Consider the following 25,096-nt stretch of genomic DNA (forward strand, 5'->3'; position numbering starts at 1 on the left):
CAAAATTTATATGCTTACAGAAATGGGTATTCGAACTTAATATACTTGAGCGCGTCACCCGCTTGAATGCAGCCCAACATTGGTCGATACGTCCAATTCATTTAATATCTGAGACTTCGGGAGTTTGTGTGAATTGGTCTCTATTCTCTAAGGCATCCGTAAATGACAGCCTTTGGATGCTTCAACCTCTTAAATTTGTAATCATGTACGACCTGAAAATGCAGTTCAAAATTTAGAACCTGACTATACGGTTAAGATTGATTTTCCCTTATAAATTATAAGCTTCCCACTCATGTCTCTCGTCAGTAGGAAAATGGAAATAGCGGCAACATTCTTTAGTTTGCATGGAAGTTGGAACAGAAAGGAGGCTATAAAACAATGTCTTTGCTGAAATTAGGCCAACGACGAACTTGAACTTCTACCTTCTAGTACAATGGCAATCCCTATTGGATTGGGCAATTGGCAGATAAGTCATCTTAAATATACCGCATTGGGATTTAAAGAAATCTCTTCCTTTAAGAATGTGCGAGGAATGAATGTCTTCAAGCATTCCGTCAATTGCTTAAGAAGTTAATATATTATTCTCTTTACTAAAAAAAAAGGGAGAAATCATAAACAAAACTAGTTTTTCCCCACTTCTTGGGAAACTACTACCATCAGGTGCCCTACAAGTAAATGAAGATTCAACAGAAGTAAACGGGTAATAGATTAGCAATGTAGTACCAATACACACTGTTGAACAAGTTGCCAAAAAAAGGTTGTCAAGGCAGAGCCACTGAATGGTCAAAAGAGCATCTATTGATCTGTTTTTACTTTTAGCTTTTTATCTTTCACAAGGATCATGATCGACAAATTGTTCCTTGGTCTAAAAATTGAATCCAACCATGTGGCATATATTCTCTGGTGAACCACACCTAATACTGACTTCTCCAAGTGTAAAAGAATTCCCTCCTGCTTCAGTAACACCCGTTGCCACTTGTCCTTCAAACTAAAAATGATGCACAGCCAAACCAAAGAATGCATTAACGGAGTGGAATGCCACCACCAGAATATTCAACTTCCTGAAATACAAGAAAAACAAGGGTGTTTGTTAGGAGAGACTTGACAAACAATATGAGCCAACCATACAATACAAACCAAAGCAAATATCTTCCTCAAGAAAACCAGGGTTGGCATGCGACTTTACATTTTACAGTGCTATTGATTTGACTTTATACATTTTATGTGGTCATACTTTACCATCCTGATTGTAGAAATAGAACCCAAAAGAAATTGCTTGTAATATCTCCAATCATTTCATGTATAAACATAAATACTTGTGTTTCAATGATCCAATCTAAATCACCTACATTTGCTCATTATTTCTTTCGAGCTAACAGGAGTTTTAAACGTCATTTTGCTGAAAAATACTCTTCTTTCAAATAATAAAGTGAATCTAATTTATCAAAGATATCTAAAATTAATAGACTTTTATCAGTAACTTTTTTTTATCAATAACAGAGATTGTTTTTTTAAGGATAAAAGAAAGAATTTTATTAAAAAGATAATAGTTACAGAACATTGGATGCCAAGGAGACAACCCAAATTGAATAACAACTAGACAAGCTGAAAAGATTCTTCATTACATGGCTGTAAACCCAGAATACCCCAAAAGTTCTCTATCAGATACCAATTTGATACTCTGCTATCAAGTTTCCTGCAAAAAAGACCCAGCACCCAATCTGATACCAATTTTCCCCACAGCAGAAACTATTAACACAATGCTCTTTGATTTGTTTTCAAATATTCTTCTATTCCTTTGGACCCACAATGACTAGCAAACTGCAAAAGGTTACAGCTCCACATAATTTTGGCTTTCTTGCTGCCATTACTTTTCAGCCATCTAGAGAAAATCTCAGCAGGAGATGATGGCTGGAAAACTGACTTTCCAAAAAGGAAGGAGTAGAAATTCCAGATGAAATTTGCCACTTTGCAGGAAAGGAACAAATGGAACACTGCCTTCTCGTCCATTTTACACAAACAGCAGTAACTTGGAAGGAAAAACCCTCCTCTTCAAGTGGTCTGTGGTTAGGATACTGTCAAGAGCAACCAGCCAAGCAAATGGCTCCACTCTTGGTGGCACTGGATTCCCCCACACTCCTTTCATGCTATCAGATACCTGATTATCTCTGATCAAATCCAAGTAAAAGGACTTCACTGAGAACCTACCATCCTTACAATCTTTCCACCAAAGACCATCCTGTAGGAGAGAAATAGGACTGTTCTAATTTGTTCAACAGCTGAATGCACTCATCCACTTCATGCTCATGCAGGGATCTTCTGACACTTGGACTACAATCTAGTTGCTCCCCCTCAATTCGTAGCACTGATCAATAGTGATCTGATGCTCAGACAGTCTATATAACCTTGGAGGCTTGGACAGATATCACAAATCCCCCTTACTTAGGTCTGCACACTTTTTCCCAGCTAACCAGATGGAACTTCTTGGACCCCCCGCCCCTTCCCACAAGAAATCCCTTTGGATCTTCTTTAACTTGCTTGCTACTTCCTTCGGAACCTTCAATAGAAATAAGTGATAGGTTGGAAGGCTTGATAGCACACTCCTAATAAGGGTAATGCTACCCCTAAAGGACAAGTACTTTGCCTTCCACCTATCTAGTCTCTTCTCTATCCGCTCTAAGAGAGGACTTCAACTGTTTACAGCAGTTGTCTTTGCACCAACTGGGATCCCCAGATATAGAAAAGGAGGTTCCCCAATCTGACAATTCACAATTCAACACAGCTGCAAACTGCTCCATGTTGCTTCTGCTAATATCCTCAATTCCAACAAAGTGACTTTTTCAAGATTTACTTAACCTTTCACCATTTCAAAATTTGCTAAAATAGCTCTCAAACTCAGCACCTGATCAGCAGATGCATCTAGAAAGATGAGGGTGTCAACTGCATATTTGAGATGAGAGATAAATAGGACTTTTTGCACCTGTTTTGAACCCTTCAATCCAACCCAGCTGTGAGCTTTTCTTCATAAGAAGGTTCAGAACCTCCATAACTAATACAAACAGCAGGGGGGAGGTTGGATCCCCTTGCCTCAGCCCTCTTGAGGCTTGGAAAATTTCCGATGAAAGTCATGAAACCCCATTGATGATAATGGAGGAGACTGAAGAAATACAGCCATAAATCCATCTTCTCCACTTCTCCCCGAACCCCATCAACCTCTGAATCTCCTCCAAGAAACCCCACTCCACATTGTCAAACTTTTTCTATGTCTAGCTTACAGACCAAACCGGGCCTCCCACTCCTTATTCTTGAGTCTATGCAGCATTCAATGGCCACCAACACCCAATCTAAAATCTGTCTACCTTCCACAAAAGCCATCTGTGTTTCCCCCCACCTCATGAACCACTTTTTTCAGTCTACTAGCCAATAGCTTATATGGGCTGCTTATTAAGCTGATTAGCCTGAAATCTTTCAAGTTCACTGCCCCATCCTTCATATTGATTAGAAAAAGAAAAGTTGCATTGGCCCTTCTTTCTAGTGCTCCAGATTCCCAAAACTCCTGCAGCCAATTCATGAAATCTTCCTCCAAGAAATGCCAGCAGCTTTTAATGAAATTAAAGTTAAAGCCATCGGGTCCCGGAGCCTTATCCCCATTTATTTTCTTCAAAGGTTCCCTGACTTCTTCTCTTTCAATCTTCCTTTCTAGCCACCTTGCTGAAACCTCACTCAGATGACTGGGTTCTAATTCCCCCAACACCCAGCTCCATTGTCTGCCTGAATATAGCCTCTTGTAAAAGTCTACCACTCTCTCTTGAATCTCTCCCCATGTCTCCACCCGCTCCTTTTCCACTAGGGTCCTTGTTATCGAATTTATCCTTCTTCTGCCGCTTGCAAATGCATGGAAAAAAGCTGAATTTTTGTCTCCCTCTTTTAGCCAATTAACCCTAGATTTTTGTCTCCATCTAACTTCTTCCCTTAGGATTAGACTCTCTTAACTCTTTCTCCAGACTGGCCATTTCCACCTGAACTTCTCTCCTGCTATTTCCATCTTCTATTAACTTGTTCAGCTTTGACAATTTCTCCAGAACTTCCTTTTTTCTGTTCTCCTCTTCCCCAAACACTTGCTTCCTTCCCCTTGAGCTCCTCGTTGATGAACTGTAATTTTTCCAAAACTGTCTGCCCAGTTGAACCTGCCCTCTATGCACCTCTCCACTTCTCCTCTACCCATTCCATGAAGTTTGGTTGGTGCAGCCAGGTATTTTCAAATTTGAAAGGTTTACACCCTGAATCTGTTACAAATTTCCTTAGTATGATAGGTTTATGATCTGACATCTGCTGAGCCAAAGGCTCTTGGATCATTTCCCCCATATGCTCCACCCAATCTCCTATGAACAGAAACCTGTCTAGTCTTCGAAGAATTGCTGGACATTGACCGTTAGACCAAGTGAACCTCCCTCCATTTAGAGGTGGGTCAATCAATTCTATTGCAGATGAACTCGTTGACCCTCCTCATCCCAGCACATATCCTCCCCCCTTCATTTCATTTCTCCTTCTTACAATGTTAACCCCTCCCCCCCACCCACCCACCAAGGATCCTCCTGCTTCTGTCTCAACTCCCCTAGCTCCTCCCAGAGCTCAATTCTCTATCCCTCTTCATTTGGACCATACATGTTTGTTAGACCCCACCTCAACCTCCGTTGGTTTCCTGTAGGCAAACTGATACTGAATAGGTCCCTGTTTCCTCCCCAATTCTCCTGAAGATTCCTGGATCCCACATAATAACCAAGCCCCCTTAAAGTCCCAATGCCTCAAGTTCTACCCACTCCCCATCATCCTCCCAGAAGATTTCTCTCTTCAGATTAAATCAAATCCCTCCAATTTTGTTTCCTGAAGCAGAACTACTTCTTGTCTATGGGTTCTTATCAGATTTCTTACCTGAGCCCTTCTTCTCCCTTCCCTCAGCCCCCTTACGTTCCAACTTAAAAGCTTCAATATCCTTCTACCCTACTGCCCAGCTATGTTCCTCCTCCCTACTTATCCTCAGATATCATCTTCTAAACACCTCTTCTCCTCCGTCTTCATCCCAGCCTTTGTATTGCTTTGGCACTGTTTCCTTCTTTGTTCCTCTTCTTTCTTCTTTTTTTTGAACTGTTCAAATGCTATTTTTTCGAAACCTTCCCCTCCCCAGAAAAACAGACAGAGGGCTCCACTTCCCCGTTTTAAGTTAGTTCTTGCTCTCCTTCTTGATTTCCCTTCCCTGAATCTTCCGATGACTTCCTTGCGCCCTTTCCCCTTTTCCCCCCTTCCTCTTCGCTCCCACCTAATTCTTGTGGCGTAGCAGACACTCTTTTTCTCCTGTTATACACTCTTTCAACCGGATCTTCCCCTCGATTTTTTCTCTTTCCCCTTTCCCCTTTCTCCTCTTCGGCTTCTTCAGTTCTTCCATGGAGGTTTCACCTCTCTTGTCTGGTCCATCCAAATAATCCGGATTCAAGGAATTCACCTCTTCGTTTCTTGGCATAGGTGCTAGGTCTTCTTCCTCTATCTTTTCTTCTTCTTCTTCTCTTGCCTGGTCGTCCACCACTGCTAGTCCTGCACTCCCTTCTCTGTTTGCGGCTAAGTTTGATTGCTTTGCATCTCCATCTTGTACCTGGTCTCCCTCCTCCGCCACTGAGATTGCCTCTGCTTCCATGCCACCCGAATCCTTTTGACTTTGTTTTATGTCATGTAGGTCTGTCTCGACCTGCTGCACCTTTCTCTTGGCTCGCTTAGGGAGTTAAGGTACTGAGAAACCTTGGGCTTGATCTTTTTAAGCCTCCCGCCACCGCTTTTGGTATAGGAGACTTTCTTTCCGGTTTCATAATTGGTCACCACCCAGATCCATTTTTCTTTGAGTCTCTTCGTTTTCCTCCTCTAGCCTTCCCAACTTTCTTTTTAATGATCATGTCCCTCCCTCTTGCTACACCTAAAGCCAGTGAATGTGATCATACCCTTTTAAATTCTTCTAGTGTAGGGCCCCCTCCAATTGCTCGATAGCTCATGGCCTATCTCCACTGAGCTTCTCCCCTCTTTCTCCCTTATCTTTGGTCTCTCCGGTTTCCCATCCTTTCTTCTTCTAAGCTCCACATGTTCCCCCTCCACCTCCCTTTCTTTATTTAAGCCTCCCCTAATTACATTTTTGCCCTTCCCAGTCTCCTTCCCTGACTCCTCGTTCTCCTGTGATTGACGGTTCAGCTCCTTCATTTATGCTCCCTGGTTCCCCTGCTCTTGGCTTTCTTCTCCCCCCTACAATTCCAGTTTTCTCTACTTGTATCTGCTTGCAAGTTTCTTAGAAGCATCCCGTCCTCTCCTTCTACCATAATTCTCAGGTGGTGAACTTCACCTGCAAAGTTCAAAAGCAGCTTGAACGGAATACTGGAGATATCTTCTACCTCCACTAGCAACCTAGCCATGTCGAGCTTGTCCCAACTCTGTTCTTGTCATTGAATTTCAGGAATTTGCTGCAGTGATTTCCAATTTCCTCAAAGGTGAAAATACTCCACCATATAGAGGTATACCCACCACATCCAGCCACACTGCTCTCTTTCTCCTGAGCTCTGATATCACTCCTGACACTGGGTACCACCAACCAAATTGCAGATCGAAATCCCTCTCAATTTTTGACTCTGCATTTAAAACCTTCTCAGCTGCCTCCCTGCTGTGAAACATGAACAGAAAGAGCCCCCCGTTCAATTTTCTCACGCCCACTTTCTCCTTACCCCACTATAACAAGGCCCAAACTTCAACCTTTTCCACCTCCAGATCAAGGGCCACGAACCTACCAACCAAACTTGCTGTCAGCACCTACATCCTTTCTTCCATCTTCCCTACTTTCTTCACATCGACAAAGATCGACGATGACAACATAGGTATCTACTGAACCGAACCAAAATCTCCCAATGCTTCTCCTGATCCAATGAGTATCAAATCCAAGACATTTTTTTCTTTTGTTCTGCCACACTATCTCCTATGTTCCTTACTTTTCCTAATACATAGCAACTTGAGTCACTAAATGCTTCTATTAAATTGCTCAACAGAGAAAATGTTATCCTTAAATTAAATTAAAAGTAAAACCAGGTTAAATAAGAATACATTTTTCTCAAATCTAAATTAAATAATATAAAAGGATTGGGTTCAAATCAGCGGCTCTCTTTGTTCTCCATGATCCTCTAAAACTTTTCTCTTTTTTATTTGCATTTTTGAAGAAATAAAAGTAACCAAAAGACATTAAGAACTCAGTTGCCATTGATTGCAAATGACTTCAGCAATTCAATTGTCATCAATTGAAATATCTATTAATTATGCAAATTCTACGGTGAACCAACTGCACCATGCAGCAAAAGACATGAACCAGTGATAAAATGACGCATAAAAAATAACATCTTTAACATTGTTAAAGTCTTGATGGTAAATGTACCTTGTGAAACATGAAAGTACACTTTGTAAAATGATAACCAATGAAAAGTAAGTAGACCATATGACAATGTTTAACATGATTGATTGAAATCTTGATTTAACATGCAAGTTACAACAGATGTTAATGAATGCACTGCAGTTGGACTCATTAATTATCTATTAATTCAATTTAGTATTAAATCAATGCTCTATTTATTATATTAGAAAATTTATTTAATATAAAAAACTAAATACTAAAATTAATATAAGATTATATGTCTAATAATATTAAAATAAATAAATCAATTAATTTGGCTAGCTGCCTAGCTCATTCCTAACCAAATATTCCATATATTAGATTATAAAATAAATTTATACAATTAAGAAAAAAGGATTATGGATATGTCTAAAGAAAAGAACAAACTATTGAAGTAGTCCATTTTTTTAATTCTAATATTTTTATTGTTTTCTAATTCTACTATTACATACACTAAAACAATTAATTCAAACAAATAATTAGCATAGCATTAATCTATATTACATAGAAAAGGATTGGGTCCACATCAGCAGTTCAACCATCTTGGCCCATGGTGGGTTACCAGTTCAATGTCTAGGCTCGTGACATCATAAATTGTATAATAAAAATATAAAATAGGTAAAAATGCAAAAATACAAAAATTTACAGAAAAATTTGGCCATGTCTCTGCTATAATGTATTCATCATCATATTTATAAACAAAAAAGTGTGGTATATGAGAATTATTGTTACTAACGATGGAAATGGTTAAAACACAAGAAAAAAAGGATTTAATATCTAACTTCTGACCCATTAATTGGGAAAGATGGTTCAACTGGATGGATCACAAGGGGTGGGGCTTTTTGGAACTTAGGTGTCATGTTCCCACTTAGAGTTATTAGGCTTGTCAATGATAACCAAAAATCCAAGGCCCGATCTGACATCAGTTCCAATTATCTCGGATTCAGATGATGTGTTTATGTAATCGGATTGGATATGGATTTGCAATCTGCATCCGATTAATAATCGTATCAGATTCGTATTTGACTCCATCCAAGTGAGGAAGAGGGCTGTGAAGAAGAAAATGCAGAATCGATTAAAGACTTAGAAGAATCTTTAGCAGAGATAAATAAGATCTCTTATCAAAGCAAAATGCCTTATTACCTTAGGCATACGTTAGTTGATTTATTACTTGAAGAACCAGTTAAGCCCCAAGTTGGCTATAATTGGAATACCTTTTACGAATGGAATTTAGATGGAAAATCTGAATATCAAATTCATGAGATGATACATCACATGACGATGTATGCCAGCACCAGTAAATTAGTTGGGAATGATGAAAAGGTTATTGCCACAGTAATTACTAAGTCCTTGACAGGACAATTAAAGGGCTGGTGGCATAACTACTTGATCGAAATAGAAAGAGAATTCATCATATAATATAATATTATATTATATATATTATACAATACAATACAATAGTTTTATAATATAATATAATATAATATAATATAATATAATATAATATAATATAGTATAATATTATATTATATTATATTATAAAACTATTGTATTGTATTGTATAATATATATAATATAATATTATATTATATGATGAATTCTCTTTCTATTTCGATCAAGTAGTTATGCCACCAGATTATATTATATTATATTATATTATGGAATTTAGATGGAAAATGACAATCGGGCTTCTTTTTATAGCTTTCTATTACTCGTCTATCTATAAGGGGAAAGGTTTCTGATTCATTTCCTATAGCTACAGTTCTTTCTACAGTTCTTACATTAAGATCTGTTTTTAAGCTAAACATGCCTCTCTTATAGATTTCCGAGGGTGCAACCTTGGGTATGGTCCAATTTTGTAAGGATTTTTCTATATTACTATAGTTTATTTCTTCTGTATTTTTTATCGACATCGACTTTGTTAGGGACGAACTAGTACCACTCTCAATAGTGGTCAATCAACTGCAGCGGCCTTCAATTCTTCACAGCCTAAACACGACTTCAACCTTGGTTCAAGGGTTCTAGCCTTGGTGAAATTGGCAGGTGTCTAGGCTGTCCAACTTGGGTTCTAGCCAAGTGATATCTCCAAAGAAACTAGTCTTTGGGTTCTAGGAAGTAACTAGTTAAGAGGAAATCCTAATAAGGTAGGTACAAGAGAAGGAAGGTTAGATAGGGATCAATGGCTCCGATACCAATTACGGTGTGAACAGTAAAGTGAACAGAACCGGTGAATAGTACCAGTGAATACTATACTATAATATACTACTATACATTATATATATAATAAATTCAGTATGTTATATTTATATTAATTTATTATATACAAACGTTGAAAAGTAACTAGCTTCTTAATTTTTTCGTATTTAAAAAATTAAAGCAGAGCCGGATTAAATTCGAATTCGAGGTCTTCCAATAATCGGAATGGATTTGAATGTTGCTGAATCCGATCCGAATCTGATCCATTACAGCCCTAGAGTCTATGTAAGCGCCACATAGGTGTTTTGACTTCATAGTACCAAAATCATGTTTAGTTGGGCAGATTTAACTTCAAATGCTTGTACCACCCTTACATCAGGTTATGTGCATGGGAGTGCTGGGGAAACGTTTTGGCATTTCCCCTGCATTTCCCCCAATAGGGGGGCATTTCAACTTCAGTTGTCATATATGGCATCTAGTGGCACTTTATGTTTTAAACTACAATAAAGAATTGTACATTGTTATATGTTCCAAAAGGCCCAAAACATCTTACTTTCCCAAGTTCCAATGGCTATAATTTGGGACAAAGGTTGAGACTTAAAACATCATGTAGGTTGTTGTCTAAGTCAATGTGTTTTTGTAAGCAAACAATTCATGGACTAAATGGACCTAGAAGTTTGACTGGGTGACGGATCATCCAATCATACATGTTAGGTTAAAAATGGTTGAAAACATTGATACTTGGTAAGATTTTAGTTATAAAGTCAATTGAGTAAAAGTAGATCAGTTTATATTTGGATTTAACTCATATAGGTACTTTTAGGGGATAAAAAGGGTTGGGTTTGGTTTGGCCATATGAAAATGGACTAGATGCTTTTAGGAGATAAAAATGGTGATGGATCGTCCAGTTATACATGTTAGGTTAACAATGGGTTGAAAACATTGATTTTTTTTTTATAGATAGGGTTGGAAACATTGATACTTGGTAAGATTTTAGTTACAAAGTCAATTGAGTAAAAGTAGATCAGTTTATATTTGGATATAACTCATATAGATATTTTTATGGGATAAAAAAGGGTTATATTAGATTTGGCTATATTAAAATGGACGAGATATGGTCATATGGATCTTGCTTATAGATCCACTCAAATCTGAATCTAGATCTATTAAAGTGGCAAAGCCTAGAGGCTAGAACTTTTCAGATCTGGACTCATATTTTGTTGGATGTTACAACTCTTTTAGGTGTCTATGACTCCTCTAAATTTTGTTTTTTTTATTATTTTTTAAATAAGAAACAACAAATATGAGGCTACTTAAACTCGCTCACAACATTAATTTAAAATCAATTTCCATACACAATAGTCAATTTCATTCAGCAAAGTAGTAGACGTTTAAAATAATGAATTATCATATACCAAGAATACAAACAAATACACAAAATAACAGACCAATAGGATATTTAATCTAGACAAATGAGTAGTCCAACACACTGAATCCAAACAAATAAGTAAGAGCACATTAAATCAAATCAACAAAATATTGCTGCAAGAATCCAAACAAACAAATAATGAACAGACTTAAATGCTATATAGTTTTATAATTAATAGAGCACAAACAAAATACAACATATGATAATGTCCCGCCTTCAATTTTTCCTTGCCTAAAAGGGCATCAAACATGTATGGTATAATAAATTAATAATGTGATATAATGACCCCTTTCCAAAAAGACCTAGTTGCCTACACATTGCTTAGGTGCCACCTTGACAACTATGCTGCTTTTTGTTTCCCTTTATTCTCTCTCTCTTTTTTTTTACCTTTTCCTTTTTTTGGAGGGTGGAGGCTTCAATAATCTCATAAGTATAATCTTTTTCCTGCCATTCTTAAATGAAGGTCTGTACATGGATTGAGAAATGGATGCAATGGAATATAAGCATATTCGCACATTTGTTTCCAGAAACAAGAAACTTTTTATTAAGAAAAGGGGGAAGGGAAAAGACACCTGAGCAGGGGGTAACGATGATACCCAGTCTGATGCATGTGTTGGAAGAAGACCCAATGTGTTAAGCTGTCAAAAGAAAATAAACATTGAAATGAACAAACAGGAATACCGGATCACTTCAAATTGGGAAGGTAACCTTGCATTAAAAAATAGCAAAGTGTCCTCACCTTCCAGACACCCAATGCCAGACCTGCCAAGTTCAGGGCAATGAAAAGTAGCTTGGGTCCAAGAGTATCCACTTTTGAATCCTTGTAAGGCTCAAAAACTGAAAACATGGCATTAAAACGATTAAATCAGCTTTTTTATAGTTAATAATTAATGATTAAATCAGAATCAGATATCACTTATTCTGAGAAGAGCATCTAAAATAGAAAGGAAATACAGATGCCAGCACTGTGTCGATGTCTTAGGATAAGTAACAGAAGATAGCATAACAACCTTTGTTTATTCTCTCCTTATGTAAGGCAATGCAATTCCATTTGCATCGCCCTCTGAAGTTGAAAAGCACATATTGGGTAAAGGAGAAACGGCATGTAGCCAGCATGTGAAAAAGTGTGGCAATGACATTATTTTCTGCACTGTTATCAATGCTATGAGGTGACGGTTGGTTGTTTTGGCCTCTGTAGTAATGTAGTTGATGCAATGACTAATCAGTGTCTAGGTGCTGAGTAGTCAACCAAAAAAAAAAAAAGAAACCTTCTAAATTGAAGATATTAATGCTACCTCATGAAGAAGTGAAGAAGTTAATATGGACTGCAAGTTTACAATAAAAGAATGATATTGAACATTAAATTTACAGTATTTGCAAATATAAAGCTAGGCCTGATATACTAGGATAGGGAGTTATAGCCATTGTTTATCAAGGAAATATTGCAATACTATTTGATGTACCCCTAGTTTGTAGCAACTCTATATCAGTTGACTAGTGATAGTTCAACACCACCAATTTTCTGAAATTTGGTTGTCTTGTGCCAATGCAATGCCATATTCACATATGATGAGCCTTGTTTTTTTTTTATAAGTAATAAAGTTTTTATTAAAATATCAATAGTAGCAAGGTATATGTAGAGAAAACTGATGTGGGCCCCACGGATGTGGTCCCCACCCTGTTCATAGGACAGCATGTGCAACTATTATTAGTCATGTCAGTGTTAGTTGGTAGTCAGCTTGTTATTTCAGTTTGTTATTTATTTCAGTCTTTTGTTTGTTTTTTTCTTGCCATGTAAGTATTAAGGGCAGTCCTGTCCTTTCCCCTATGTACTGAACATAACCTATAAATATTAAGAGAGAGGTGGCAGCAGATTGATTGAATCTGTTCCTCCTTTCAAACCTTTGTGTACTTCTGGTTCTTCTCCTCTTTTTCCTCCTCCTACTTTTCTTCTATCTTTCCTAAATCTGAAATCTGTTAGGATTCAAGGCTGATTGTAGTCTTGATCGACTACTTGGTATCAGAGCCAAGATTAGGGCTTCTCATGTGAGTTTGATCCAGCTGACCACATGAGAATTGCCTAGGGCTGGAAAAATAGAGAAAAAGCTCTCTTCGGCTGATTCTTGGAGGTTATCTACAGCAGCAGTCCAAAGATTGGATCGAATCTTTGATAACCAGAAAGAATCAGAGGAAGAGAAAAGGATCAAGACCAGTCCTTGATCAGTACTAAGGCAGCGATCAGAATTTCAGAGGATTTCTGTTCAAGATCAGTTTTTCCCTCTCAAGACTAGAGGATCAATTTTATTTCAGGCAATGTTGGAAGGTGGCGATCAGAATTCTCTGGGTAAGTCTTATTTTTGTTTCTCTTGAGATTGCTACAGTCAAGATAGGTTGGACCTATCTAGGAGGAGCGGCCGAACTCTCCTATTTTCTTGGAAAGTGTTTGTTTTAGGGTTTCCTCTCAGAGGTGATATGTTTTTAGGGTTTGACATTAACCCTACGGAAAGAACTAACTGTTGGGCCGAATTCTCCTATTTTCTTGGAAAGTGCTCGCTTTAGGGTTTGCTCTCAAAACCCTAATTCTGTTTCAGCAGTACAGATTGCTCTCTAAGTTGTTTTCAGACCTGTTTCTTGGCTTCGAGTTTTTTTTGGGGGGTGAGAACTTGTACGGACTACATATACTGTGATTGCCGATTGGTTTCAGATCAGACCTGCACTGGTTTCATACTGATTTCTGATTGTGATCGACTGTTCAAGTGCTGTTTTCTATTGTAATAACCCTAATAGTTCTTAACTACTGATTCTTGACCACGAATGGAGTTTAAAAATCAGGGAGAAGGTGTTTTCGGGAACAGCGGTCATGGTAGTACATCTAAGACTGGGTTTCAGATTACAACTGTGAGATTTGATGGGTCCAATTACTTGGAATGGGCCCAATCAGCCATGATGGCTATTGGGGGAAGGGGAAAACTTAGCTACCTCTTGGGAGATGTGAAAGAACTTTCCAAGGAGGATCCAATGTATACCAAGTGGGTTCAAGAGAATTACTTGGTTATGACATGGTTGTGCAACTCTATGCAGCCACATATCAACTGAAATTACTTGTGGGTAAAAACAGCCAAGGAGATATGGGATGTCATGAAAGAGACCTATTCCCAGCCCCTTAACGTTGCCAGAGCCTATGAACTGAAGTGTGAAGTGAATAGTCTTAAACAAGGAGAGAAACCAGTCTCTGTCTACTTCTCTACCTTGAAATCCCTGTGGCATGAAATTGACCATCTAGAAATTCTTGAGTGGGAAAGTCCCAAAGATGCACAAACTTATAAAAAGCAAGTCGAGACCAATAGGGTGTTTGAATTTCTGGCTGGCCTGAATTCAGATTATGACATTGTGAGGCAACAGATACTGACTAGAGATAGTGTGACCCTCTCTCAAGCATACTCCCTGGTGCATAGTGAAGAGACCAGGAGGAAAGTTATGATGCAACATCAGCCCTTTTCCCCAGCCCTAGCAGTTGTTAAACCTAAGTCAGGAGGTGATACAGAAAGGGACAGGAAGAAGGAAGATAAACGGGATCTGGTGAGTGAACATTGCAAGAAACCCAAGCATACGAAAGATACTTGTTGGAAGTTGCACCCTCATTTAGTCCCATCAAAACTGAGAAATAAGAAGGGTAATGCTCATGTGGCTGTGAATACTGATTCTACATCCTCGTTAGGCACCAAAGGCACACCCCCAAAGACCTTAGCCACTGTTCGGGCTGCCCTTATACAGTTAAAAAATGAAGTTGGGAGTTCAGCTCAGTCATCTCGGTCACCATCAGCCCCTGCCACATCTGCATTTGCTCATTCAGGTACTCGAGCCTTAGCCTACCATGCTTCAGCTCCAGGTAATACTGAACACTGTTGGGTAATAGACTCAGGTGCATTCGACCATATGACTAGCTTGCCATCGTTGTTCACTACATATCACTTATCCTCCGGTAGAGATAAAGTATCCATTGTTGATGACTCTCTTGTTCCCATTTCTGGCAAGGGTGACATCAAGTTATCTGATACTATCTCTTTATCCTCAGTCTTGCATGTTCCTAAACTTGATACTAATTTGCTTTCGGTCAGTAGTATTACCAAACATATGAACTGTTCAGTAACTTTTTTCCCTGACCGATGTGTTTTTCAGGACTTGGAGACGAGGAAGGTGATTGGGACTGACCGTGAGACAAATGGGATCTATTTGCTCGGAGAGAGTTCTCGTTGGAAAGAGCCAGTGGATAAGAAGTCCTCTGTTTCTCAGTTTGTGAGTCTGGTTATGCTCTGGCATAATCAATTAGGTCATTTATCTTTCCGATCTTTGAAGAGTTTGTTTCCTACTTTATTTGAGTCTGTTGAGATGTCAAAGTTGAGATGTGAGAGTTGTGAGCTTGCCAAACATTGTAGAACATCTTATTCTTTGAGTAATAAAAGAAGTAATAATTCTTTTGATATTGTGCATACTGATGTTTGGGGGCCATATCACATCCCTTCTATGGGTGGGTACAGATATTTTCTGTTGTTTGTTGATGACCATACCCGTTTTTCTTGGGTCCATCTTATGCGTTCTCGAGATGAGGTTCCCGCTCTAACCCAAAACTTTCATCAGATGATTCTAACCCAGTTTGGGGTCAAAATCAAAGTCCTCAGATCTGATAATGCAAAGGAATACTTTGTTGTTGACCTCTTACCTACTTAATCATGGGGTTATTCACCAGAGCACTTGTCCTCATACACCACAGCAGAATGGGGTTGCCGAGAGGAAGAATAGACACATCTTGGAGGTGGCTAGAAGCATTATGTTTACTTCTAATGTACCTATCCGTTTCTGGGGTAATGCTATCCTCACAACAGTATATCTCATTAATCGGGTTCCTTCCCGGGTCCTTGATATGAAACCTCCTTTTACCCTTCTATACCCAGACGAGTTGTTTACTGTTCCTCTTAAAACCTTTGGTTGTACTTGTTTCGTTCAGGTTCTCGGGCCCCCTCATTCCAAGTTTGACCCCAAGGCCTCCAAATTCATTTTTCTCGGTTATGCACAAACTCAAAAGGATCATTGCTGCTATGATCTTGTTTCAGGGAGGAAGTTTGTCTCGATGGATGTCACCTTCTTTGAGGAGACACCCTATTATCCTAGGGTTTCTCCTCAGGGGGAGCGCAGTGAGAGTGGGGATTTGGGTCTTTTTCCTTAGGGGGAGCGTAGTGAGAGTGGGGTTAACACATCTGAGGTTGTTCCTTTACCCATTCCATTGAGTGATGAAGGCTGTAACGATGAGGGTGGTCAGAGGGATCAAGAGTTCAAAGTTTATCATAGGCAATGCAGGCAGGTTGATCCCGATCATCAGTAGTCCAGGCCAGCTCCAGCTCCTTATGCGGCTCCAGATCCAGGTATTACAGTCCCAGGGCCCACCGAGATACCTCCCACTGTTGCTACTTCCCCTCCTACGGATGACCTTGACCTCCCTATTGTCGTCCGTAAATGGAAACGGCATTGCACCACATCTACAGCTCACTGCATTTCCCAGTTTCTATCCTATGATCGCCCATCTCCCTCTTACAGGTCCTATCTCACTTCCATTGTCGATATCCCTATCCCCAGAACAGTGCAAGAAGCCTTATCAGTTCCAGAGTGGAAAGATGCAATGAAAGTTGAAATGGATGCCCTGTTGAAAAATAACACCTGGCAGCTAGTTGATCTACCCAAAGGAAAGAAACCGATTGGATGTAGATGGGTATTTACTATGAAGCATAATGTTGATGGCTCTATTGAAAGGTACAAAGCCCGGTTGGTTGCAAAGGGGTTCACTCAGACATATGGTATAGACTACTTGGAGACCTTTGCCCCAGTAGCCAAGATGACCACCATCCGAGTTCTATTAGCCCTTGCAGCAAGTTATTCTTGGGCCTTGTTCCAGATGGATGTTAAAAATGCTTTTCTGAATGGAGACTTATAGGAAGAGGTCTACATGCATGCCTCTTGGATTCTATGATACAGAGACAGGTAAGAAGGTTTGCCGACTGAATAAGGCATTGTATGGATTAAAACAGTCCCCTAGAGCTTGGTTTGATAGATTTAGACTAGCCCTTGGAAAATTTGGTTATGTACAGGCCCAGTCAGATCATACACTGTTTATTAAAAGGGTGGATTCTTCTTTGACCCTGCTTGTTGTATATGTGGATGATATTGTAGTGACAGGGAATAATAGTAGTGAGATTGAGTCCCTCAAACAGCTCCTTCATCAAGAGTTTGAGGTGAAAGATCTTGGTGCATTGTGGTACTTTTTGGGTATTGAGGTTGCTAGATCTAAATAGGGAATCTTTATCTCTGTCACTACTCATATCTTCTTGCAGCAGAGAGAATATTGGCATACTTGAAGAGATGCCCAGGTAGAGGTATATTGTTCAATAACAATAATCACATGAAGGTGGATGTCTATATAGATGTTGATTGGGCTGGGAGTACTGATGACAAGAGGTCTACCTCTGGATATTGTGCCCTTGTGGGAAGTAACCTTGTCTCTTGGAGGAGTAAGAAACAAAGTGTTGTTTCCCGCTCTAGTGCTGAAGCTGAATACAGGTCAATGGCTAACAGAGTGGCTGAAATCACTACTTGAAGAGTTGGGTGTTGATTATGAGAAGCCCTTGATGCTGTATTGTGATAATCAGGTGGCCATTAATATAGCCCACAATCCGGTGCAGCATGACAGAACTAAGCATATCGAAGTTGATTAACATTTTGTCCGAGAGAGGGTCTCATCACAGGAAGTGTCTCCTGTATATCACCTCCAACATGCAACTTGCAGATCTCCTCACCAAGGTTGTACCAAGGAAGAAGTTAGAGGTGGACCTATTCAAGTTGGGAATGACAAATATCTATTCCCAACTTGAGGGGGAGTGTAGAGAAAACTGATGTGGGCCCCACGGCTGTGGTCCCCACCCTGTTCATAGGACAGCATGTGCAACTAGTATTAGTCATGTCAATGTTAGTTGGTAGTCAGCTTCTTGTTTATTTTAGTCTTTTATTTGTTTTTTCTTGCCATGTAAGTATTAAGGCAATAATGCAGCCTTCTGCATTCCTGAAAACACCCCTATTCCTGATTGCCCTGGATTACATAGACTACTGCCATCAAAATTGAGTTTTATAAATCATTCTTCGAGAGGTACCCAAACTAAAAGAGGCCTATCCTTATTGGTTGAACATTTCGCTACAACTTCCCAATTTTGCCAAATATCATCAAAGGAAAAGTGGGAAAATAAATCCAAAGTTTTAGCCCAATGAATAGCCTTGTTTATAGTGCAATTCCAAACAATTTCCTTATTTCTTTCCTTATCATTGAAAATTCTAGCATTTCTCTCTTCCCAAACAGTCCAAACCAAAGCACACTTGGCACATCTCCACAGGATTCTAATCCTTCTCTTAGGCCATCTAAAGGTTGCAAGGTCAAATAAATTACTCATCTACAAAGGCAAATTCCACCTGAAGCCTAACAGAACAAAAAACCTTTCCCAAAAGCCTGCAACAAAAGGCACAAGATTAGTAAGTGGTAACAGCTCTCACCATTAGTTTTGTTGAGGATATACTAGTTTGGAGAAATACAGAGGAAGGGTCTTCTTTTTTGTAGGTTCTCCAAATTATTAATTTCCCATGAAGGGCTTCCCAACAAAAAGTTCCAACCTCCTTGGGAAGGATGGGTTTGGACCAAATTTCTTTAGAGGGGAAGGGATGATGGGTGGGAGGAAGGCATAAAGAAGATAAAAAAGGAGCACCGAAAAACAGGCCCTTAGGGTGAGGAGTTCAAACCCAACTGTTTGGTTTAGAGGGATCCAAAAGAAAGGAGTCAAAAGATTTTAAAAGCAAGGCAACCCAAATTAAAATCATGGTCTCTCAAATCTCTTCTTATACCTAGGTCCCAAGTAATGACAATCGATAGGGATAAAGAAGCAAATCTTTGGATATGTTCACTTTTAAATAAGGAGAGGAAATACAAGGAAGAAAAGATGCCCTTAAGAGTAGAGTTACCAACTCAAAGGTCTTCTTAGAACAAAACTTTAATCTCCAGTACACACATCATACCTAATAAGGCTTCAAACTGATAGAATTCCATGAATGGCTTTCCATGGAGAAGCCAAAGTAGCCCATTAAGACACACCAACATCCCCCCATTGCCAACTTGCCCATGAATGCTTTCTACTGCCTCATGCCAAAGTCTTTTCCTCTCCAAAGGCCATATTCACAACCACTCTGAAGGGATGAGAGATCCATCATATTGATGGCCGAACCTTGCAGGTAGGTTGGGCGAAATTTCAAAAATTTCTCTCCCATGTGGGAATCACATTCCCTATTTTAGAAAACTGCATTTTCAAGACCTAAACTAGACCAAATTTGAAACCAAAAGGTAGGAGAGGGATATACCTGATACGGAGTAGTAGTAACCCCCAACGAAGGTGTTCACACCCAAGGAGAATATCAAAAAACTACTCCCACTGAAGATGACACAGCGTAGGGTGGAGAAGAATCAACAGGGTGGTTCTTCAGCAAGAATCGAATTTTTTAATAATAACTCGATGGAGGGCAGGTGAGCAAGACTTCTGATTATCTTTTCTCCAAAAGATAATATCAATAACTCTTCTTGATCGCTCCTACAGGTGGAGATTAAACTGGTAATGGCGGCAATAGTAGGAGAAGGCAAGAGCAAAAGATGGCGTCAGTCCAACTATATGTTGTCTTCTCTCTTGAATCAGTAAAACTGAAGGATGAACTAGAGGTTCGCCCTGCTCCTCTATTTATAGCCTTAAAGAGAGCATCTCCTAATCCCATTAGGAGTTTTTAATTAATCTAATTAAGCCAATTCGAATTAGGATTTAGGCCCATTTAGTCCATGTGCTCACTTATCCTCCAAACTGCTGCCCAGTTGGATATCCTTGTATGGCGTGGGACCCAAACATTGATCTACACATCAGCCACATGGGTTCAACCTACCCTCAGTTACAAGGCCTGGCCGAATTCACTGTAGGAGACAGTGAACCCCTGAGTCTATCACCATGGGCTCTTAATGGGCCCAACATTTACACTAAATGGTCATTGGGTCAAGCCACCTTATAAAACCCAATGACTGGTGAGCAGATGCAAGATTAGCCCATCAGGTATTACCCTCAATGGTCTTACACTTAACATTTCAGCCCATAATGATCAAATACTACACGACAAGAGAGGACCTCTCCCTTGGCTGCAAGGTACAGTGTTGCACTCTCTACTCACATGGATCCTAGGAATTAAAATATTTTGCAAACATTTTGAAACCATAATATATATATGTATATCTCTATATAAATATATTTTGCAAAATAAATTTCAACAGTTGAAATCGACTACTGGCAGTTTTGGTTTCCATAAGAGAGTGCATCCCCGGTCATTCACTTTGTCTGACAAAGGGGCTGATCCTGTCACTATGATCACCCACTCAGATGAATTCTCGGACTATCCCAACATACCCAAGTTTTGATCCCCTCTAAGGATCTCACTGATTGGCATATCAAAGACAACCCAATTAGACACCTAGTGCAGTATCATAATCGAGTCTAAGGGTCAGGTGTAACATTCTAGTTTTGCCCATCTATCTCCAAAGTCCAGGGCAATACTGGAATTCTGGTCCGGTTCAGGGTTTTAAGAAAACCCACACTACATGTACCTCAGGTCTCACCCTGGTAGCTGAGACAAGCCACCCCAACCAACTTGGCGGCACATCAGTGTCAGCCTTGGCAGGATAAATCTCCCAAGTTCTATCCAACGGCTGTGAAGATTCTAAACTAATACGAGTCTCATAAGTGTCCAGTTTAAGAGTATTACACAAAAACACACCATAATAACATGAATCAAATATGTACTTTATTCATTTACATTAAATGTCATAATGTACATCATTCTGATTGGAGCTAAGGACATACACTATCTAACCCACTCACCAAGAAAAGCTATATTTTTCTTCTCTATATTACCTATGCCAAGACCCCTCCTGCTCCTTTCTCTTACACACTATTTCCCATTTGACCAAGTGGTCCTTCCTTCACTAGGCTCCCACGACAAATCCCTCGTGATCATCTATAATTTCACACCTCTTTCTGTGGCATCCTAAAAATTGAAAGGTAGAAAATTGGCAAATTTGCTAAGGTGGATCTATCAAGGTTATTCTTCCCCCAAAGAGATATAATTTCTCTTCCAAACACCCAATCTCTTAGCACAACTTTATACAATTGGGCTCCAAAACCTACCTTCCCGTAGGTTGTCTCCTAAATATTTGATGAATCTTAGTTGGTCATATATCAAATACAATCTATACATTTATTTTATATAATTATATACATATTTTGAATCCATTGCTTAGTGTGGTGGTAAAATCTCAAGCTGAGACTGTTTCACCATTCCGTTCTATTTAATGCCTTATCCATTGTTAAATTGGCATTAAAAAGATGAAGTTCCTTTTTTTCTTTCAGCATACAAGTATAAGCAACAAGTATTTTATCATCATACTTCAAGAAAGGCATAACCAGTGTTGCTACAGCAATTTTGGGCAAACCTTAAAATCTCAAGCTGAGACTGTTTCACCATTCCGTTCTATTTAATGCCTTATCCATTGTTAAATTGGCATTAAAAAGATGAAGTTCCTTTTTTTCTTTCAGCATACAAGTATAAGCAACAAGTATTTTATCATCATACTTCAAGAAAGGCATAACCAGTGTTGCTACAGCAATTTTGGGCAAACCTTGATTTATTTGCATTAGTATAACTAATGCATCCAAAAGTCAAATTTCATGTCCAATGGGCAACGAGTCATCAAGATAGTAGTAAATATATCAGCACCTCAAGTGTATAGATATTGAAAGAGAAATCTTTTATATACGCATTATCTGTAAATTTCCCAAATATTAACTTTAGCTTAGCTACAAACTTACAATATCCTTCAACCAACTAGAAGTTATCAAATTGTTCAACATTTTTAAATAGTAAACAAAGAAAAACACTAAATTTACCATAAAACAATAAATAGTCTAAAGTAAAGTAGCACTAGTATTGTGGCCCACCCTTTCCAACACCTTGGAGGGCGTTTATGGGCTGCCAAAGAGCTGAGAAAGTGATGCCGATGCTAAACAAATGAACTGTGCTTCCAGCCATCCACATCATAAAGCCCATCATTAAAAGATTCTTGAAAGGCGCTTGCGCCACTTCCCAAGCTTTCTGTTCATAGAAGAAGGGGAAGAAGATAAGACCTTAAAGAGTTCTGCTTCTGGTAAGTGGCAAAGCTTGTCAAAGATGGCATTATTTGATAAAACTTCCCCAAGGCAGAAAGTACAACAATATGCACTAGATAGACAAAGTCAAACAAAGAAAATTCAGAAATATAAAGCAGAATACAAATCTAATTTAAATGAAAACAAATATCTGCAAACTACTTCCGGAAAATCTCAACAGGTTTATTAAGCATTTGATTTCGAACCCTTGAATCCAATTCTGTGTCTCCCCTCCATACACTTGGATCACTTATGGTACTGAATCTGTTAATCCTCTAAACTAGTGAAGTGAAACCGGGAGGGGGGGACTAAAATAACACTTCACAAACTGGGCGGCTAAAGTCGAAAGCTGTCTAAGTAGACTGTTTCTGCATCAAATCCTGAACCCCAATCTAAACAACCATAAATAGAAAGGATAGAAAATTTCATAGGACTCTGATTGAGTGTACAAGACAAGACAAGATCAAACACTAAAGCTAAGCACCTAACCCTAATCGAAGCAACGGCGAAAATACCTGCGCTTTCCAGTTCGCTTCGGCGTCCTTTTTTTGACGACTAACAGTCGAATCACCCTACATTAAAAAAAAAAAGAAAAAGTAGTCAAAAAAATTAACAGAACTTCAAGAAGGATCCATGGACGTAGATCGAAGAACACCAATAAAAATATAGAAAACAAATAACACAACTGATATCTTATGAATTTGAAGTAGAAAAATAAAAAGAAAGGTGGGAGAAACCTGATCTTGAGAAGCTCGAGCATAACCAAGAGGATCTGGAATGTCACGAGAGGAAGGGGAGGTTGAATTGTCAGTAAAATCTATGGCCCATCTTCGCGCCACGACTCCCTTTCCCTTCTCCATCCTCTCTCTCGCTCGTTCCTCTGTCGTCCTATTAACTATTAACCCGTTCACGGTGACCGGATCGTAGTTTCGCAGATATTGTTTTGTCGGTCAAGCGGAAGCGGCTACAGCCTATATAAGCCTATAACTTTAAATCCGAGTCACTTTTATGTCTTTACTCAACCGATATTATTATATCGGCCGATACAAAATATCAACAAAAATTATCATGCAGGTTAAATGCAAGTATTTGAGTCCGGATCACCTGCCACCAAAATATATTCCAACAACCTACCAAGATGATCTGACACACACGTCTCATACATGACAGGTCCCACTTTTATGGTGGTTCTCATGGGCAATGTTATGTCAAGTTGGTAGGGAGTTGGAACATGTTTTATTGGCAGGAGATTTCAACACTCAACTGGAGTCTAGACCACCTGCTAACAAATTACATTCCAACAACCTACTAACATGATCTAACACCGCACGTCTTATACATGGCGGGTTCCACTTTTATGGTGGTTCTCATGGACAGTGTTAGATCAAGTTGGGAGGGTGTTTGGAACATGTTTTGTTGGCAGGAGATCTCAACTTGAGAGGAGTTCAAATCACCTGCCAACAAAACAGGTTCCACCCTCTACCAACATAATCTCATACCGCACATCTCATACATGGCAAGTCCCACTTTTATGGTGGGTTCTAGTCTCATAGTGAGATGTGCGGTGTTAGATCAAGTTGGTAGAGGGTTGGAACATGTTTTGCTGATAGAAGATCTCAACTCTAGTGCAAGTAGGGGTGTTCATGGGTCAGGTTGGGTTGGTTTGAGTCATTTTCTTCAATAGACCCAACCTAGTCTGTTTACTTATTGACTAAACCAAAACCGACCCAAAACATGAGTATCGGTTTGGGTTGATTTATCGGTTTAGTCGGTTTTTATATATATTTTAAACTAAAATATCTATTTATATTTAAGTTTATTTCTTTTTAGTTTTTATGCAAAATCAAAATATATATTTAAATCGATTAGTTTTTTTATGCAAAACTGATTTTTTTGTCAACATATATTTAAATTTATAAAAAGTTGAATTAAATATTGTACCATTTTATTATATTTGTATTGGTTTTGCTTTCTAGTTTTTATCATAAATAACCAATTTTTTTCAAAGTTCAAACAAAACAAAAATAAAATATATCAACATTTAACATATAGGGTAGGGACTAATTAATAATTACTTAAACATATAGGATATCTTCGGTTCCAAGCCAAGTTGTTGGTTTATTTTCTCATACAAACCGAAATTGATTGGTGGTTTTGAAAAACTGACCAACTCAGGTTGGGTCGGGCCGGTTTAGTTGGTTTGTTCAGTTTAATGTTTAATGTCAACACCCCTGAGTGCAAGTACCGTTTTGTGAGACTAAATCTCATCTCACCTCTTTGCCTCTCTTTCTCTCTCTCTCTCTCTCTCATTCTTTGTCAAATCAAACACAAAGCTTTTGACAAGTGAAACAAACTACTAACAAAAGCCAAAAAAAGAATTGGGAAATGTTTCTCACACCAACCTTACAGCCGCATTCCATCATGTATTGGAAATAAAACATCTCCCCATATGAATAATAAATACAAATATGGGAGTTGCTCTCAATGTGTGGCCAGGACATGCTGTGAGGAGCAGATCCAGACAGCCATTAAGGCTATGTTTGATTTGAAAGAAAAGGTAGAGAAAATAAGGTAAAGGTAAACACAACATAATGTCCAACGGGGGAAGGACCCCAAATGCCAGAGGCCCAAAACACATCTAACAGTCCAGCCTTCTGAACCACTAATACGAAGCCAGTCTTTGGA

General features: G+C 38.9%; 1 protein-coding gene across 1 annotated transcript; it reads right to left on the reverse strand.

The window, feature by feature from the left end:
* Window positions 1-537: 537 nt before the first annotated feature.
* LOC148878547 (uncharacterized) lies at window positions 538-23,563 on the reverse strand. The gene is made up of 6 exons (XM_088956402.1): window positions 23,149-23,563; window positions 22,927-22,983; window positions 22,205-22,358; window positions 11,833-11,930; window positions 11,666-11,731; window positions 538-1,061 (listed from the first exon to the last, which is right to left on the reverse strand). Exons 1-6 carry the CDS (start codon window positions 23,269-23,271, stop codon window positions 1,023-1,025), a joined length of 537 nt encoding a protein of 178 aa, XP_088812528.1. The 5' UTR covers window positions 23,272-23,563; the 3' UTR covers window positions 538-1,022.
* Window positions 23,564-25,096: the final 1,533 nt, after the last annotated feature.

Source organism: Nelumbo lutea, chromosome 1 (assembly GCF_056320005.1).
Source record: "Nelumbo lutea isolate HS-2025 chromosome 1, American lotus-T2T, whole genome shotgun sequence".
Lineage (NCBI taxonomy): Eukaryota > Viridiplantae > Streptophyta > Magnoliopsida > Proteales > Nelumbonaceae > Nelumbo > Nelumbo lutea.